The 20,801-nt window shown below is 41.0% G+C and overlaps 1 protein-coding gene across 2 annotated transcripts in view; it reads left to right on the plus strand.

Moving 5' to 3' along the window:
- CARNMT1 (carnosine N-methyltransferase 1) overlaps positions 1–20,138 on the plus strand; it is a 59,336-nt gene extending 39,198 nt beyond the window's left edge. For both annotated transcript variants that reach the window (XM_085895496.1, XM_085895498.1), the window contains 5 exons: positions 3,886–4,026; positions 5,465–5,646; positions 10,604–10,717; positions 13,119–13,222; positions 13,439–20,138. In XM_085895496.1, coding sequence (XP_085751622.1) covers positions 3,886–4,026; positions 5,465–5,646; positions 10,604–10,717; positions 13,119–13,222; positions 13,439–13,570 — 673 coding nt within the window. In that variant the 3' untranslated portion in view covers positions 13,571–20,138. The remainder of the gene's footprint in view (positions 1–3,885; positions 4,027–5,464; positions 5,647–10,603; positions 10,718–13,118; positions 13,223–13,438) is intronic.
- The last annotated feature ends 663 nt before the right edge of the window (positions 20,139–20,801 follow it).

Here is a 20,801-nt window from a genome sequence, read left to right on the forward strand (position 1 = left end):
ACAGTGGTGTAGCAATTTTTAAACTGGGATGCTGGCCCATCTGACCAAATAGACAATGTCTTTTCTTAATCGCTTGAGGGAATGTCTTTGAGAAACCTGTCAATGTGTGCCAGCAATGTCTGCTGATTGCCGTGTCTCTGCCATGAACAAGGTGATTTGATGCTGCTTGTGGGCACTGAATGTGCAGGTGCAGTTAGTGGTTTGAAGAATCGACTGACGCAATCTTCAAATGATTCAAATGTAGTTGCCTCCAGTTGTTCTTTGTTTGTTCGTCTGTTTGTGTTCCTGTCTGGTCAGAACTTGAGTACAGTATGTCTACTAAGTACGTACTATTGGAACGTGAGTACGTCTCCGAATTATGTGCTGTTGGAACTGAGGATGTCTGTTAATTACATAATATTGAAAATGTGTGTTTGTCTATTAAACACCACACCACCCAAAACCACACAAAACAAGTCATTGTGAGGGTCTGCAATCTCTGATTGCTCTTTCTTGTTAGGGCTTCAAGCATAGCTGAAGCTCTATTGAAATCGTTAGTATTATTATTATTAAAGGCGTTTTTATGTTCTACTGACCGATTTTGTGGCGGATCTGGAGGGAAAACTGTTTGATGAAATTCAACGAAACTTAATAGGATAATTACTCACCATCTGAAGTTTATACTATGAAACATTTGATGACGTAGGTCACGTGGTATGGCGGCCATATTGGATTTTCTCCAAAACCTAAAAACATCCTCTTCTCCAGAAAGGATAATCTGACAGCCTCAATCTTTTGCACACATTTGCTAAGTTCCATGCTAATGTTAATTTGTTAATTTGGTCGAAATCGTTATTTAATTTATATGATTTTAAATGATGCTGATTCGCCTCATTAAATATGCAAATATGCAAATGAGAGTTGAAAAAATTTAATGACAAATTTAGATAGCACATAAACAGGGGACTCCCAATATATTTATACTATGTCTGTATTTGACCCCAGTGAGCCCCCAGAGCCCCCCAAAGTTGAAAATGACCCATTTTTGAAATGCCATAAAATAAAAACAACACTTGGATGAAATTCAATGAAACTTATCCATTTAATAACTCTCCACCTGCAGATTATACTTTGAAAATTTTGATGACGTAGGTCACGTGGTTTGGCGGCCATATTGGATTTTCTCCAAAACCTAAAAACATCTTCTCCAGAAGGGGTAATACGACAGCCTCAAACTTTTGCACACATTTGCGAGGTTCCATTGGAATGTTAAGTTGTTAATTTCGTCGAAATCGTTGCATAATTTATATGATTAAAATGATGCCGATTCGCCTCATTAAATATGCCAAATATGCAAATGAGAGTTGAAAAAATTTAATGACAGATTCTGATAGGCCTTGAAGAGGGGACTCCAAATATGTTTACACTATGTCTGTATTTTACCCCAGTGAGGCCCCAGAGCCCCCCAATGTTGAAAATCACCCATTTTTGACATGTCGTAAAATGAAAACCAAAGAAGATAGACAAAAAGTGACCACAAATTCTGGAAGATATTTTAACGTTCTACAAGTTTGCCATTTACATTAATATGCAAATGTGGAGTTATTGGACTTTTTTGGGGACTTGGAAATTTGTCCAGCCTCGATTTGTCCAATGTGAAGTTTCTTTCTTTATCATGTATTGCAATGGGCTTTTCAATCCTTCATTGATACAACATGAGGGACCCTGTAGCTGGGCCCCATTGCAGACTTGAACTAACTTTCTAACTCGGAAAACCCATATCATGTGACAGGGTGATGGTGTTGAAATTTGTTAAAATGGAGGCACGCCTTGAAGCCCGGGATTACTGGTTTACCAGTTTTAATTAATCATTGTTTTTGTCCTTATAAACAGCCTTTGACTCACTGTGGCGCATGTCCTTCGACGTGTTCCAATCCCAGAACAAATGAGGAATAAGGAGGGATAGGAAAATCAGAAAGGTGTCTGCAATGTGGGCGATTATATGCTTAAAGAGGAAAACTTGAGGTGCGTATGGCTCGCCCATAAGGGTCAAGAGGTAAGTCACTGATAGCTCTTTTAGAATTGTGATTCCCTTTGTGAATCGAGGTAGACGAATAGGGGTTCTTTAGAGGACAGCAAGAGACAGAAAGTGGATGTCATTATGGAGTAGGGTGTTTCATATTGCAACTTTTTTGCACTAGTCAAGTTGGCTACCCGTCGTAGCTTTCCAATATGGATAAAAACCCCACTCACTGATTATTATTATTATTATTATTATTATTATTATTATTATTTTTTTTTTTTTAGAATTTTCCTCCCAAAAATGGCCGCCGGTGGCCATTTTTTCCAAAATGGCGGCCTTTTTTCGCGTTTTGACACAGAAATAGACTTCTACACCTGCTAAAATACGTTAATGTTACTTGATATGTGTATGTTTGCAGATGATTATGATTGCTATGTCTGCTAGCAGTCGGGGACTTGACATTAGGCATCCAATATGGCGGAAAATCCAAAATGGCGTTCAAGATGGCCGAGTTTTGGCCACTGGAAAGTTGTTTCCTTCGATGTGGGTTCTAATATGTCTCGTTATAAGTTTTTGGGTGTGCTGAATTCGTTTTTATGCTCTAAAATGCAGTATATCTGTCACAGAGACGTCTGCGGGGATCATGCTCTCGCGTTAAGAAGTAGTTCTTGCAAGTCCGAAGAAGAATTTTGAATATTCTCGCCCTCATTGATATCAGAAAATAACAATTAAATATTCGAAGGTCAAACATGTATTTATTTAACATGTACAGTATATACACAAATTACTAGTATACTAATGCAATTGGTAATTGACACCGCAATTGGTAATTTTCGCTCTTGCCGATTCCAACGTGCCCACAGATGAGCGAGAAACGATGGCAAAACTTTTGCATCAGACACCTAGACTACCTCATGATCAACTCAGCTCAGGAAAGCCAAAATTTCTGGCCGTGGATGAGAATGAGAGTAGTGACCTGTGTCTCAGCAGTTTCATAGATGACGACTCGTGGCGGTTCAATGAAGGCGAGAATATTCAAAATTCTTCTTTGGACTTGCAAGAATTACTTCTTAACGCGAGAGCATGACCCCCGCAGCTTGAATGGGGTGGTGAGGGAGGGGGGGTGGTCAGAGTTCATGGGAGGTTGAGTTCCCTGGAGCAAAGTTCGTAGCTTGCCCTTTGACAGCACATCCTTGGTGCGCTCACCAGTTTATGCCTATTTTTGCTGTCAATCCTCCACGAGTTGAGGTCCTCGCCTGAGCTGCCGCTACCTTGTCTTTAAGAGGTTTTCCCATCCAATGGTCTTTCCTGCCCAGTGAGTTTGAAAACAGAAACGTTGTTCTTTCCCATCCTCTAAATTTGTGGGTGTCTGTGGTGCCGTGTTTCAGAATGTGGTGGTGTTTGTTGCTGTACGAGAGGTGGAATAAAAGAAAGGAAGGAAATTTATGAATAGCGGTTTGCTCCCGATATATACGTGGACTGTTAAATGGTCATTTGAGATTGAGAGAGACAGACAGACAGACAGACACAATTTGTACTGTATGGTGCATGAAATGGCAACCACGGTGTGTGAGCCATGAATAAAAGAGGATTTAAAGGAAGGACAGGTGAGGTAAAGAGGAGGAGGAGGAAAAGACCTACTTTAAAGCCCACACAACGCATTTGTCCTGCTCCCCTCTTGATAATGGGGTGGGGGCCTGTCTGGACACACGTATTATCGATATAACTGACTATGGAACTCTACTTGTCATGGATGTTCATTCACCCGGGGGCCGGTTCAATAACCGTCACAATATGAATTCCTCAATCAAATGTCCTTCTTCATTCCTGCATGGCATGACATTTTATTTTTGTAATAATTTAACCCGTCTTGTTGTTTATAGTAATCCAGAAGATGTCCACGTACTTGTTCCTGGTGCTGGCCTTGGGCGTTTGGCGTGGGAGCTGGCGAGTCTTGGGTATACCTGTCAGGGCAATGAATGGAGTCTTTACATGCTCTTTGTCTCCCACTATATCCTCAACAGGTAAGGCGAAAACTAGTATACAGTTTCACACCATATGCTATCTGGATAATTATATCTGCTGTGCTTTCACTCTTCCTGAATGCTTCCTTCCTTCCATGATCACATATTGTTGTGGGCCGGGGGTCGGTGGCGAGGAACGACCGTCAGGTGGAGCAGTAGAGCCGTCTCCCACCGAACACCCAGAATTGCAGGTCGTAACCTTCAGACAACGCCGAAGGTCATGGGTCACTAAAGGACCGTGATCGCCAATTCTCTGACAGTGTGGGGTAGGGTTAATAGCCAAATTTCAATATACCTAAGTACCCACGTTGCCAAATTACCGGGGAAGTCACACCCTCAATGGACTCTGTCGAACCGGGTCGCTCGAGCGACCTCGGTCCGGTGTAACCGAGCGGAATTACCAAAGTCCGTCGGTCCAAACGACAACTTACAGCCCAATCGGCTTACTGGTTCTCAAGCACGAACCGTGCTGGGTCAATAATAGAAAGCACGACAACGAGCTGGTACATTGAACAATTGGGGGTTTATTTATAATGAGGCAGGGGAGCACAAAGAGCAGAGTTAAAACCGAAAATGAGAAATGCAATTTATATACAAGCAAACACAGCAATTCCTACTTAAGGACGGGGCCCATGGACACAGACACACACACCCAAAAGAAATGGACCTTGTCGGGTCTTTATTCGGTCCTCCAGCCGAGGAGGATAGTTCAGCTGGGGGGACAGAGCCTGGTCGGGTACCTTTCCGCCTGGTGCGGTCACACCGACTCCAACCCACCATGGTGGGACTCTAACCCATGACCCGAAATCCACGAGCCCACGATCCTGGCTGCTCGACCACCACCACCACGAGGAGCCCCGGAAAAGACCGCTGACGACGTCGGCTCCAACGACGCACACCGAGAGCAATGCCAACGATGACTGCTCTACTCTCTTCTTGACGACCACTCTACTCTTTCTTTTTGCAAGGTCCGAGGGATTTCTTCCCCTGGCCACTCGCCTCCTGATTGGATGGTAGTGAACATCCCATCTGGCTGGGCGGAGCCGCCCTGAGGTAACTCGTCTCTGGATTGGTCGGGGGCTTCTGAGGTACTCCTATCCCTCATTGGTTGCGAGGCACACCCATCTCGCTGGGCGGAGTCGACCTCACCCCGCCTATGCCCGTGGCCCCGAACACGTGCGTAATGGCGATGGAGCGAAGGGGAGATTTAATGCAAAAAAAAAACCTGACGATAAAGAAACCCGCAGCGCACACATTAAATTAACCCATTAGACAGAAGGACGGGACCCTGGCTATAAACACATACTTATCGAAATAACTGAACTGCGGGGACTGCTGTCTGTGTGCAAATGGCTGCCAGATTCGTAACAATATTACCCTAGACTAGATTGACTTCTTTATGGGCACTTCCAATTTGGCATTTCTTTATGCATTGCAGGTGTCCTGGCATGGAACAGAAAACTCTATACCCCTGGGCATTACAGTTCAGCAATAACTGGCGTTCGGCTGATCAGATCCGCCCCGTTCTCCTACCGGATATAGATCCCAGCTGCTTTCCAGATGGCAGTAACTTTTCAATGACTGCTGGCGACTTCCTCGAAATCTATGCTGATGAAGAGGGTCAATTGGTTTTTCTCCTACTATTCATCTTCCTGTTTCCCTGCATGTCTCTTTCTTTAGTCTTTTTATATTTACCATGTTCCAAAACTTCCTTCTACATTAAAAAATGTTTTTTACACCTCTTCCTCCTCCCCCCCCCATCCTTTTTCGCCTTAACCTTCCCACCTTCTCCCACTCATCTTGTTTTAAGCAAAGTATAACAAAAATGTCTGCAACAATGCAATTGAGAAATATTTATTTGTAAATTTTAATGGTAGTAAATACTACTTGAAGTAACATGATGGGAGCCTGCAGTCTCTATGTAAATCTCGCAATCAGTGTGTATCGCTCCTGAGAAGCCTCAACAACAGGCTCACTTGAGGTCTGATCTTTCTCACCATTCTCCAAAACTTGGTGGCAGTTGGACAAGTCTATTGCTGGTACACACACCTCCTCTGTTCCTTCACTCTTGAAGGATTGAGTCACAATGGACACTACTCATGTTAATGCTGAGTGCCTTCATTTGTTTATTATCTTGCCAAAACGAAGTTTTTGCAAGATATGTTAGTCAGCTTGTGTGTTTTTTTTGTTTTTTTTTGTCTGTAATCACATATAAAAAATTCTGCAGAGCACAGTTATCATTGGAAATTTTTGTAACTTCACATATCAGAGGCCTATAGAGGTCCCTTTCAGCGCATAAAATTTTGAAGGTCAATGGTCAAGGTCACTTTGTCGCAAATCAGGGGAGTCGACGAAACCCTTTTTTGAATAATTTTGATCGGATCGTCTTCAAACTTCATGGGAATATAGTTCATGGTCTGGCACTCAGCCGATTAATTTTTGGTGGCGATTGGCCTTGACCTTCATGGTTAGCGCCTCAGGTCAAACATATTTGACCCCAAGGTCAAATTTTCAAGTTTTAGGAACCATATCGTGTCGTACCTCAAATTGAACACCTCGATGAGTGCTTTCTAGATATGTCAAGCTTGAGACATTATGACGTCATTTGGTGACGTTCTGAGGCAAACGCATATTTTTCATGGTTTCTCTGTAGAACGATTCTCATCGGAATCTCTCGTAGGCAGATATTCCTCAAGAAGTCGCTCCTGGTGGATAGCAGCTTTATTCACCTCAGTGTGACCTTAAAGAAGTCACACGTGGTCACCTTTTGGCAAGATACGCGTCACCCTGCGGGTGACATTGGTTTATTTTTATATTGATCTGAAGAAGCTTGTGCTTAAATAACTTGCAGGGCAAAAACATTAGTTTACATTAGTGTCTTTTCATGTGAATTACAAGGTCATTAGTAGGCAATGGATTAATACACAACAGTATAGTATTTTAGATTTGAAGCTGGGTTCTGAGCATCAGGTCAGATGAGAATGCAAAATAGGCCAGCCCTGAATCTGTCTGTATGAAATAGGCCAAGGCCTCATTCAGACTCTTGCTATACCCATGCTGTCACCACTCACCGAACACCTCCCCTTTCCCACTAAATTGGAGCAATTGTTAGCCAACCTCGATTCCTCCACTGTTACTGGACCTGACAGCTGTCATCTGCTACAAAGTTGTCATCTCATGATTCCAGAGTATTCTACTGAATGGCTATCAGATTTGCATTGCACTCACAAGCAGTGGATTGCTATGGATGGCTTTCTCTACTTCTGGAGCCTCAGTATCCTTCAAGGTAGCATTTGGAAAATCAATCGTGTGGCTGGTCTAATTCGATGATCTTTGTCAGTGGAAAATCTATGATATAATTTTGCAGATGAACCCACCCTGTAAAGAAATTTTCCGAACTCCTGTCCCAGGCAGGCTATGTCAGCATCCCTCACTGTCGATCTGGAGAATATAAGTATCTGGTCATACCATATACCTGGAACCCATTTTTGTACAAGAAAGACCCATATTTTCACTTTGTCCATCCCGACGGCAAGCAAATCCCCCAATTTATTTATGTGATCAGACTTTGTGAGAGGTAGTGTCCAGAAGCTCGTGGGTCTCGTCCTCAGCTATGTGTTGTGGGTAGATCGCGTCTGCAAGCTGGCATCCAGTGTTTTTATTTTTTATTTTTAATACATATACAATGTCAAGTTTTGTATAAGAGCTAACAGAACGTATAACAAGGGGAGAAGGAGACAAGAGGGACAGGAGAGAGAAGCACAAAACAGTGGGGAACAGAGACATTAGATCTGTGGGAGGGAGAGGGATGGAGCAGGGTACACGGGGTAAACAAGATGGACACCACAGGGACTTTCAGGAAGGAAAGCAGGGAATTTGAAGGAAGTGGGTTCGTGGTGGATTAACAGGGGTTGAAAAGATCATGGTTTTGGATGGGAACAAAGGAGATGATGGTGAACAGCTGTTTTGAAGGCCTGGAGGGAAGAATGGGATTGAAGAGTGTATGCAAGTTTATTCCAAAGGTGGGAAAAAAGAGGAATGAAAGAGTGAAGATGAGCAGTGATTCGTGATTTTGGTAATTTTAACAGAATGGGGTTGCTGGCGGACGTTGAGTGTCCTGCGGAAATATAGACAGGACAGTTGGCAGACGGGGGGGGGGGGCACGGTAAAAAACAAAGACCACCGACTTGCCTGCGGTGAGAGAGTGGGAGACCTAAACACTCTCAGCCTCATTGCGGGAGATATCAATAATCTTAAATGCCTTGGTTTCCACAGCGTGAAGCCGAGAATGGTGAGAGGCAGGAGCACCAGCCCAGAGGGGAGAGCAGTACTCCATCAGGCTGTGGATGAAAGCTTTGTACGTGGTCAGGATCTCAGGTGTGCCAAGAAAGGACTTTGTACGACGGAGGATGTCCAATTGGTGACTGGCTTTGTAGGCCAGCTTGGAGATGTAGATTTCTCAGGAAAGATCATGGCAGATAGTGAGCCCGAAAAGTTTGAATGAAAGGACTTCTACAAGAGGATTGTTGAGAAAGTACATGGATGGGGTTTTCCCAACAATCCTTTCGGAGAGACATAGTGAGAGTGAGATTTGTCAGAATTGCAAGACATGTTCCACGTGTTGGACCAGCTTGTGATTTTATCCAGATCTGCAGCGAGTGAAGAAGCTGCTGCTTACTGATCTGAGGGATGGCATAAGTTGGAGTCATCAGGAAAGTGATAGAGGATTTTTCAGAGTCAGAGAGATCATTGATGAAAACGAGAAAAAGAACAGCGCCCAGAACGCTGCCTTGAGGAACTCCAGCTGGACAGGAAGAGGGGATGAAAGAACTCCATTTAGGGCCACACGTTCCGACAGGAGAGGACGTCTGCCTGCCATGAGTGGAGATGGCCTTAGATACCATAGGAAGAGAGTTTAGTGAGCAGTACGGGGTGCCAGACCATATCGAAAGCACGCGATGTGTCTAGGGAGATGTCTCTGATTTCATGTCTGGCATTGAGGATCTCCATCCATTGTTGGGAAAGCAAGAGAAGCAAGTCCAGTGTGGAGTAACCTTGTCTGAATCCAAATTGATAATCAGAAATCAGGCCATTGGAGAAGAGGATTTTGATTTATCTTCAGTGTCCTGTTGGTTTTATTTGACACCTTTTGTTTCAACCAGTGATGTGAGTAACATGCTTTAGAATTGTCCAATCATGAATGTGACATTTTAATATCAGAAATAACTCAACAGATGGTTCAGTTTATCGTTTATGGAGGTCATTGATCGCTTGGGGGACATGACGCGGATTAGTCAAAATTAGCGAAAGCATGTAGTGCAACTTAGTCGAAAAATAGTTTTCTCTTAGACATTTGTAATAAACCAAGATTTGTTAAACAATCGGAGTATTAAATGCTACATGCAAATAATAGCATTTGTTAACGTAACAACTGAAAGTGGCATGAAGCATGTTTTGGAAATGAGCTTCATATCAAATACAAGCTCAGAAGTTTTAAAGATGACATGGAAGAAAATAATCTTATAATAATTAATAACTACTCGTTTTACTACTGGTGTCTGAGCTATCCTCAAAGAGCGTTGTGACTCCAAGTTCAAATCCAATGTGTGTGGAGATGTATATATGTTTGTATGCAGCCACCTTCGGTGCTTGATATATATATATATATATATATATATATATATATATATATATATATATATATATATATATATGTATATATGTATATATGTATATGTATATATGTATATATGTATATGTATATGTATATATATATATATATATATATATATATATATATATGTATATGTATATATATGTATATGTATATATATATATATATGTATATATATATATATGTATATATATATATATATATATATATATATATGTATATATATATATATGTATATATATATATATATATATATGTATGTATGTTCCCGAAATAAAGCCAAAATGGTACACGATAACGTAAAAATTTTAGGGCCACCTTACTCGCCATTCGCCTGTGGTGTGCAGTATCAAGTTTTGTTCAAATCGGGCAAAGAAAAAAAATTATTAAAAAATCAATTCCCGATTCAGTCAAGTTTTGGTATGACGATCCATAAAGCGCAAGGACAAACCATGGAGAATGTGTTGATATACCTCGAGAAACTGGTTGGCCGAACGATGACTCCTGAGGTAAATGCTCAAATTTTCTTCAAGTTAAAGTTTGACCACTAAATAATTTTAAAATTTAGTCTTTTTTTTTTCCTTTTCTTCTTCCCATCAACCGCTGTCACAACGGGAACCCAACGAGTTCACGGGTCGTCTCGTATTATGTATTATATATATATATATATATATATATATATATATATATATATATATATATATATATATATATATATATATATATATATATATATACAAGCCGCTCGATTAGTGTTACACTTTGAAAAAGGATGATCAAATTAAGTGTAACATAACATAAAGCGCTGCCACTATGTGCTTATAGGGGTGCTGAATTTTGCTTTGCTTTTTAAATTTTTTGGAAAGTTGCCATTTCACCATGGTATTATGTTCTTATTCTCAGATGCATGGGACTGCATTGCTACGTGCTTCTTCATTGATACGGCGCACAATATAATTGACTACATCGAAGCAATTTGGAAGATTCTAAAGCCTGGTGGAGTGTGGATAAACATGGGTAAGCAAAACTTTGAAGTCTCAAAACCTGTCTTCCATTCCAGCTGGTGCAACACCAGGGATTTTTTGCTGAGCTATCATAATTCTATCCCATGACATCAATCATTCTGTTGCGTTATTATCTTTGCATGTTAAGGCACACCAAATATGAAGTGCACGTGTTTCCCCCCCCCCCTTTAAAATATGACATTAATATCTAAGTCGAGCCTATATTATGCCACCTTCAACATACTTGCAGGAGAGTAATCTTCAACTGCAGCTAAATCACCCAACAGAATTGGCAACAAACATCACATGGTCCACAAATGCGTGCTCGCTATGGCTTACGGAAACTTTATTTCACTGAATGGCACAAATACGGCCCTGAAAGAGAAACGAATGACGACCTTTATCTGATGTTTTGTGGAGGAAACACCTGAAAGCAGGGAAATTTCTGCAGTGGGACCCAAAATTACTGCCAATTACTACCCTAATCTGGGAATCAATTGAAGGCTGCAATGGTTGTTATGGAAACTATCAACATCATGGATGTACCGTAGTCTGGAGAGCATCGGTGCTCCTGAAGCAGTGTCTTCGCATGGGTTATTCTGGGTGGCCTGCAGTTGCCTTCTCAGCAGTGAGTCACAGCAGAAATTTGTTCAGGGTGCCAGTGATAACTCAGCTACTCTTCACCATATTCTGATGTACCATAACTTTGTGCTACAGTGTCGGTGCTGCTGAAGCAGTTTCTTTATAAGGGTTATACTCGGTTGTTTGCCATTGCCTTCCCAGCAATAGTTAATGCAGGAATTTGGAATTTGTTCAGGGTGCCAGTGATAGCTCGCCGACTCCTCCCTCGTAAATGACACTGTGAGATCTTTAACGTCCACAAACTACTGCCAGGCTGACGGGATTCCCAGTATAACGTACATCCGAAGGACGGCACACACGATGAATCACCCTGCCTGTGAAACACTGGGATGACAGTTAATTGCTGGATCAGTTGAGACAGCTTTGAGGCGAGTGTGCATACTTCTATATTTCTAAGCCATCCTGTCAGCCCCACGGTCCATATCCAGACATACTTGTGCAAATATTGTAAACGTTTTCACTCCCCCTTGCCATTTTAACAAAGTGCATAACTACAGGTGTGAACCTCACCCACTCCCCTCATATACATACTTGGATGCTTTGGCAGTGCAATTCAGTGAATGCAATCCTTCACAACACTTGAACATTATCACATTTTACCAATAAATTAATGACTTTGTGGTGTCGGTGTAATAAATAAACCGGTGTACCTTGCGGTTGCTCTTTTAGTGTAATTCTCTGAAAAGAGCAACCTTGAGGCATGCCAACGTTGGAACAAACAAACAAACAAGTAAATCATTTAATACCCCCATATACCGTACACTGTCAGTGTCGATTCTGCCAAAGCATTTTTGAGGCAAGCAATGCACTGGGTGGTTTGCCATTGGAATGAATGCACTCAAGCAAGGTAATTGCAGCAAGGCCTTACCCACTCGTCCACCGAGTTGCTCGAAACCTAAGGCTAGTTATCTTGTTTACCTGCAGCAAGAGATTAACTTGTACAACCCTTCTTCAGTTTGTTGCTTGATGTGTTCACAACTTGCACTGGAACTAAGTGATAGTTAAACATGGTAGCACTGCAAGGGGAACTGATAATCAAAGCAGCACACTGAAGTGACATCTCCTGTACATTCATCCACCATCGTTGAACTGTTTTCTCCACACCCAGCCCCAGGACAATGCAGCGATTTTTGAGAAAACATAGGATTATCTGATTATCCCAAGTCATTTGTGTCTTTCGACAAGCTATGTTGGAAATTGTTGATTTATGGAGTTTAGTACCAGTCAAATTTTGTTTTCAAATTCAGTTTGATAATAGGCCTAGAATTGGTGTGTCAAATGCTGTAAGGATGTAGGCATACATCGGTGTAACCAATTTGAGACTGAGGACGTTCTCTTGGTTGATTGCAAGCTCACCTGTTCAGACAGGTCCTGGGTGTGATCCCTTTCAGAATTGGATCCCTGGGCAGCAAAAAAAACATCTATCTAGTGATGGTGCCAGGAAGGAATGCTGCACCAAGAAGCAACCGATTGAGCTTTTCCTTTTACTTTGTCAAATAAAGTAAGGTTTCCAGAAGAATAAAATTTTGTACGACTTGTGATTTTGCATGTGTGGGGAAAGGCAACATACGGATGTGATATGAAGGCAATGAGATGCCAGTTTGGAGTTTGTTTGTTAATGCACCCTGACTTGGATAAAATACCAAATGCTGCACTACTTTGCTCGTTGCATTTGTACTTTTGTGTTTGTTCCGTCAGCTGCTACTTCATCGACTTGTGTTGTCAGCATGACAGTCACTTTGCCCATTATTTTGCCTTTCCACACATGCTAGGCCCTTTACTCTACCACTATGAAAACACACCAAATGAGATGTCCGTGGAATTCAGTTTTGAAGACGTGAGGGAAATAATTTTGAAGCTTGGATTTCATATTGAGGTAATGTACTATTTCAACTGTTTACTTATTTGTTTGTCACCCTCCAGTCAATGAGGCAAATGATGTCTTGAATGGATTTGATTATGTAAATGGAGGTGATACAGGAAGTTGAAGTGAAATCTCTCGTCTTTATCGATTTATACCGTTTTCACCATAAATTGCTTTATACCGTTTTCACCATAAACAGTTTAAGCATGGACCCTGTGTTTCTTTTAGGTTCAGAGGGATTGTGTGGAATCTCGGTACACGGGAAACAAGCGCTCGATGATGAAATACGTCTATGACTGTGTGTACTTCGTTGCCATAAAGCCTGGCCGCCTGCAGACCAATGCAGACGGAACACCTTGAAATAATGAGCTGGTCATCCATCCGACTTCCTGCATTGTATATTGCTTACAGACTCAAATTAGTCATGGTATGCATGTGAAGTGGTCAGAACTTGAAGGCTGACATTGAGGCACAAACTAAAAGAGGTGAAAGAATAGGAATGATGGGATGATAGTGTTACACGACAGGAAACGTCCTTATAGTTCATCACAACTTGCCAATTTTAATGTCAAATGGAGTGGTTTTTTTTGGTAGAAATGACAGAAGGTTGTGAGAGAGTATTTTTGTTGAACAGGTGGAGAATCCGGTTCGCCATAATGGTATTTACGTTGATGGCACAGCCTACCTGCCATCCGTTGAGAGAATAGCATTTGTATGCTGGGGGTGAAAATGCTATCAACTGCTGTGGAAATGACAGACTGGGAACGGTTACATGATAGCGTTTGGTTATTCAAATTAAACTTTTCACATCAAATCAGTTGATCTAATTCGGTCTTTTTGAAGGTTTGAATAATGCCCCGTAATCCCAGTCCTGATAAAGGAGTAAGGATTTGACAACCATAAGCTTCTCCTGCCCATGGAATTTGCTGTATTTAATCGTACCAAGTTTTGTTGGTTAAATTGACCCGATCCTGTTAAGGTGTGCCTTACTCGTTAACTACATTAACATCATGGTGCAGCATTTTATGGATTTTATACAGTATGTGATTAAAAATCCATCTTGTGGCTATTTCCTTTTCCAATGCAGTTGATATGAATCAGAATATATGACCTCATTGAAAAATGAGATATTAGAGGTTTGGGTAATTGGCCAAAAAAAAAAAAATACCATCAGAGATGGGGAATCCCCCGCCATTGAATGAAAAAGGTCGTACATATTCCAGATAACGAGGGAGATGAATTGGAAACAAGACACCATTTGGTCATCATCTCGAAAAAGTTCCCCAGGGGTGAGGATCGTAATAACCAAAAATAATTGAAATCAGATAAGCGGTTTTGAGCTATACAGCAAAAAGTTTAAATTGTACCAAAAAGATATTGTTTATGGTGTGCTTAGCATAGGAGTACATACATGGTAGAGACTGTTATAAAAATAAGTTAAGAATTGTGTCTTACCAGCAGCATACAGCAGGAGGTGTGATGATTGGGAATGATGTTGTATTGTAGTGCTTTCAGAAGGTGTGATGATTGGGAATTATTTTGTAGTGCTTTACAGGTCTGTTGTAATGTTGGATAGGATGCACACACATGTTGTTGAATTGATTTTCAGAACAAACATGTTCATAACTTCAATAGCAAGTCTTACAGCTTTATATAGTGCGAGTCAAGAATTAGATGTCGATTGCAATCCACACTGCCTTATGATAGCTCCAATATGTCTCAAGAACACCACAGTGGAAGATTTGAGGTTTGAGGTTGGAAAATATGAGGTCAATCTGTGTTTGATTATATATCTGTTGTGTATTGCTTTATTTGCTGTGTTAGACCGAGGCTGAGCATCAAATTGTGCAGTTGTCTTTTGGAGCTTGTTTCCTGCGGCCAATTGATATTGAAGTCTCCCAGGACAATGAGGTTCTCAGTACTGGTACATGGAAGAGAGTCTTTCAAGACTTGACACAGAGTTTTAACAGATGTTCTTGGAGGGTTGTATACAGCAACAACTGTTATATTTTGCAATTTGCCTTGCACATGTATAGAAGTGATTTCAACTTGAGAACTATTGCATATTTTTGGATAATTAGTCTTAAAAGGTGGCATAGTGTAGACTGCAGTACCATGAGTTGGTTGGGTTTGAGGGTTATTTGATGAACCATCATTTCTGAATTGATATTTTCCAGCGATTTCAGTTGATTCTTCAGTATCATGTTTGCAGAATCTTGTTTCTGTGTAGATAGCGAGATCAGCAGCTTGCAAATTATAATCTGCTGTGACATCTGGCAAATGTCTGTGCAAAGACTGAGTATTGAGGTAAACAATCTTGCACTGATCTTTCAAGTTGTGGAGGAATGTCAATGATGGTTTGTAGACATGTCGTCGTAAGGTCTCCATATGCTGTTGGACATCTTTACTCAGACTGATTTTGTCCTCATTCAAGTTAAGAATATGTAATTGGTCAAGTGATTTGACACGACTCAGCCCAACATAATGTATACGAGGCATTTTCCTACCATCAAGATCAATGACAAGCTTGTCCAAAGTGTCACCCTGAGAGCGATGAATTGTCTTGGCAGCTGCTGGTCTAAGTGGAAATTGGGTCCTGAGGACTTCAGCCTTTTGATTGTGACCCACTTTGAATTGTCTGGAGATAGGGGTGATGGGTGTCCATGATTTCTTAATGCTTCCTTTGTACAAGTGCCTATTTTGATGTCTTGTCTTGACCCCAACTTCCTTCTGATCAAATTCCACCCATACAACACCAGATGCTGTATTGTTAGATGATTGTGGAAGAGCAAATCTAGTCACTACACATGCAGCTCCATTTGTCAAGCCATCTTCAACATTTACATTTACAGAGAGATCATGTCTTAATCAAAGTGCAAGCTGGAGATTTGTGTGTAACTGCATCGTTTTTCTTGGATCATCTGGAACTTGGTTAAGTAGTCTTGAACAGACAGAGCTCACTGAGGACATTTCTCCAATAACAGAATCTTTAGCTCTCACAGTAAATGTATCAGCTTCAGAACATTGAAATGCATTTGTGTTGTGCTGATTCACTTTGGCATTGCTAATGAATAAGTGTTGAGCTTCTTGAGGAAATTGCTGTGTTGGCTGATGAAGACATCTGGTGCGCAACAACTGTAAATCAGCAGGTGTTTGCCTGCCCTCTCGAAGGCGATTCAACAATTGTGCAAACTGTAGATCGTCTCGCTGTCTCATTATTTCATGCAATTCAAACATCTGGAAATGTGTTTGCCATAGATTTGTAGCAAGGGGACCATAATCCTTGTCAATATTAGCAAATATGTAGCTGTCACAGACTGGTCCGAATTGGAACAAATCACCGACTGCGATAATAGAAATACCACCAAAAATTTGTGAAGAACCAGTGATCTCCTGTAGACGCTTGTGTATGAAATTTAGCATCTTGTTGCCAACCATCGATATTTCATCAATAATGACTAACTTCACATGGCCAAGTTGTGTACGAAGTGTGTTCAGACGATCACTGTCCAATGACCGGTAATCAAGAGACTGACTGGCTGGCACTTTTAAGGCACTATGTATGGTATTTCCATTGATATTGAAAGCAGCCTTTCAATATCAATGGATATATATTCAATATCAAACTGTTTCTGAGGCTGAGCATCAAATTGCCATGATATACAGCAAATGGAGTGTTGAAGACGTGAGGACGTTCTGTAAATCCGTTGATATTTCATGCAATTCAAACATCTGAAAATGTGTTTGCCTTTGAAATTGAACCTGCATTGTTTTGTTTTCGGCAAGTATGAGAATGCCTGTGCAGCTGATATTGGACCAATTGTGAAAGCTCTTCGTCTGATGTGTCAGCTTTGCTACAGTTCATCAACAAAGCATTCAATCTCTTCATCTGACTACTGTCCTATAGTACAGGAGCATTTTCTATCCAAACCATCATATGTATATGGGGGGATCCTCTTTGCTGCAACTCAACACGGTAAAAGTAGTCAGCAATCTTTCCAATAGGCGCAAAGTCACTTTGGAAAAATATTTGAGTAACTGCTGGACTTGGTAATCAAAGTGACGTGCACAAGTTACTGGATCTGATTGAATCAATCGGCACTTATCCTCTCATGTTAGATTTTTGTAGCCTCACAAGTCTTGAGGCCATCTCAAAAATCACCAATAGGTGAAGAATTTTTTGATATGTTCAAAATCTTCACCTGCTATGCTGTTGAGATATCTGAGGGCAGCTTCATAGAGACCAATGATGACATGCGTTTTTCCAACTCCTGCACCTCCACTGAGAAAGCGGAATACAGGTGTGTCTGAGGTCTTGATTTGGTGGAGAATATCATACACAAACTCCCTCTGATGCTTTGTTAGACTCTGCATGTACTTACAAAACTTGTTGTAATGCATTTGATACTGAACAATGTCCTCAGTACTGTGAGATGTAGTGCTTAGACCAAGATCTTCTCCAAGATCATTGTGTTCTGGAGGAGAATGATTGTTGTTGTCCTGTTGTGTCTGTGCCTCATCTCTTCTGTCTCGATGTTCTGTGTTGGGAGCCACCCATGCAGCTCCATCAACAACATCATCTTCATCAAAGTTCTGTAAGTCATGCAGAGCTTGGTCTACAGCATATGTGGATAACATGTATTTTTGCTTTTCTGCATCAACTTTGTTACTAACCTTGTTATAGTGATTCTGATACGTGTCATGGCCACCAAGAAGATCACTTTCTTCATCCCTCCAACATGTGTATAGCATGAGCAGTTCTCAGAAGTGTTTCTCTGATTCTTTGTCTCGATCAAAGTGAACAGACCTAAACAACTTAGCCTTAAATCTCCGTCTGTATCCTTCAGCTTTCATTACTGGAATGGTATCAGAAGTACACAAGTTAGTATCAGGAGTTAAGATATTAATGTCAGATACCGAAGCAGTATTGTTTTCTGGTTGAGTTTCAATGTTGCCAGCATCTTCATCTGTATACTCGGGCAAAACATCATTGTTTGCTTGATCATTTTCTTGAACAGCCTGCTCTGGTAACAGGCCATCTTGTGTTGGTTTCTTTGATCTGTTTCTTTTAATTCTATTCTTGTTGTCTTCCCTATACCATGATGCAAACTCTGTTAAGGTAATATTTTCTAATGTCTTTGGTCTGTTCGAATACCTCTTTATGATATTGTTTGATTCTATGTCTTCAGAATTATCATCCATTTCATCAAGAACCTCATTGGGTTTTAGGAGGAAAACTCTATCTTCTGGAGGATTAGTATTTATGAAGATCACCGAGTGTGATGCCTTACGCATAGGCAGCTGTAACAGGAGGTACACAGCTTCTTGGACACTTATTTCAACACTATTCAGGAACTTGTTTCCAATATTGCGGACTTGTCGTATATCTTCATGCCCATTCCTAGCTTCTTCTGTTGCTTTTTGCAAAAGTTTGCTCATTCCCCGCTGAGCTTTCATTACATACGAAGCAATGTACATTGCACATGCACAGACATCAGTGATGTACTGGTATGTCCATGTTAGCTCTCCATGCTTTGAGACAATGCTTGTAGTGGGGCAACTTAGCATAAGAATTGTGCATTTTGTGAGGAAAGCACCAAATTTGGCACACTAGTAGCCTATCATATTATGAACTGATCTGGATATTGGGCCATCTCAAATTCAGCCGCTGATGGCTGTGGCAGCCATTTTCCACTGCCATCAAAAATTTTGAGATGGCCCAATATCCAAATCTGTTCATAATATGATAGGCTACTAGTGTGCCAAATTTGGTGCTTTCCTCACAAAATGCACAATTGTTATGCTATATTTAGCTAAGTTGCCCCACTATTGCTGTAGTTGTTGATTCTCACTTAATCTGGCTTTCTTTTCAAGAAAATTGTTGGTGATTTTATGATGGAATGCAGAGCTAGAATGTAATCATTTTCTGTAAGTTGTAATTCAGCAAGTAACTCTTCATGTGAAAGGGTAGTCTCTTCATTCATTAGGGCTAAATGACCTTTGATTTTCTCACAGTTTATTTTGTATTTCTTTAAATCTTCATCCGTATATTAATCTGTCTCCAGTGGCCTAAGCAATATGGTTTTTACCATAGGTGGCCTTGGAAAATTGAACCTGCATTTTTTTGTTTTGTTTTGTTTTCGGCAAGTACGAGAATGCCTGTGCAGCTGATATTGGACCAATTGTGAAAGCTCTTCGTCTGATGTGTCAGCTTTGCTACAGGTCATAAGTTTATAAACAAAGCATTCAATCTCTTCATCTGACTACTGTCCTATTCAGGAGCATTTTCTATCCAAACCATCAAATGTATAGGGGGGGATCCCCTTTGCTGAAACTCAACACGGTAAAAGTAGTCAGCAATATTTCCAATAGGTGCAAAGTCACTTTGGAAAAATTTGAGTAACTGCTGGACTTGGTAATCAAAGTAACATGCACAAGTTACTGGATCTGATTGAATCAATCGGCACTTATCCTCTCATGTCAGATTTTTCAACTGTTCATCTGTGTAGGTTACATGATCTACTTGCATGCCTAGTATGCATAGCAAATGCAACCAACGGGTTTCTGCAGCAGAGAAACTTTGAAAGAGAGTTGCTGGTCCCAGATGCCTAATCATGGTCATTAAATCTTTATTGGCTCTTTGAAAGTATGCTGGGGATCCACAAAGTGTACTAAGTACTTTATATCCTTCATCATGATGAATAAGGTTTGTAACTGCACCCTGACCCTTGACTGTGCCGGCTGTTAATTTTTCCCTTTTGTATTCTATTTACGAATGGGAAGTTTGGTTTTATCAAGTAAATATTTCATCTGCAATTTCTTTGTTTTGAAAAATAGATTATCAATAGAGTTTGCAACCCTCCTATCTCTGTGGCGAAGCTCAGACTTGCAGATTTCACTATAATAAACTGGCACCCGTCTCTCTAAATTATCTGGTCTTTTTTTTACGACAGAATATTCCTGGAAATGCCAGCTCTTCACAGTTCTTGTCCTTAAAAATACTCAGAGGGTGGTTGCCTTCAGCTGGTGCAACACTATACACATGGTCTCGTTCATTGTCTTCTACAAAGTCTGCCTGGGTAAGCAGTGTATCCGTGATTCCAGCTCTCTCTCTTCAGCTTCATCTATTTCACTCCATTGATCATCTTTTTTTTTTTTTTTTTTTTTTTTTTTTTTTTGTATACCTTGGTCGAGGCTCGTATGAGAGCTAACACACAACTCACAGCAAGGAGGCATGAGACAAGAGGGGCGGGAGTGGAAGGGACAAAACATTGGGGAACAGACACAGGTGAACTGTGGAAGGGGGAGGGATGGGGATGGGACGGGGAACATGGCGAGGGGAAGATGGACATTAAAGGGACTTTCAGGAAGGAAAGCAGGAGAATTGAAGGAAGTGGGCTTGGGTGGATTATCGGGGTAGAAAAGATCGAGGATTTGGATGGGGGAAGATAAGAGGTGGTGGTGAACAGCTGTTTTGAAAGCCTGGAGGGAAGAATGGGAAAGAATAGAGTGAGGGAAGTTTATTCCAAAGGCGGGAAAAAAGAGGAATGAAAGAGTGAAGATGAGCAGTGATTCGTGATTTTGGTAGTTT

The sequence above is a fragment of the Eptatretus burgeri genome, chromosome 9 (assembly GCF_056783735.1).
Source record: "Eptatretus burgeri isolate ZD-2024b chromosome 9, Ebu_testis_v1, whole genome shotgun sequence".
NCBI lineage: Eukaryota > Metazoa > Chordata > Myxini > Myxiniformes > Myxinidae > Eptatretus > Eptatretus burgeri.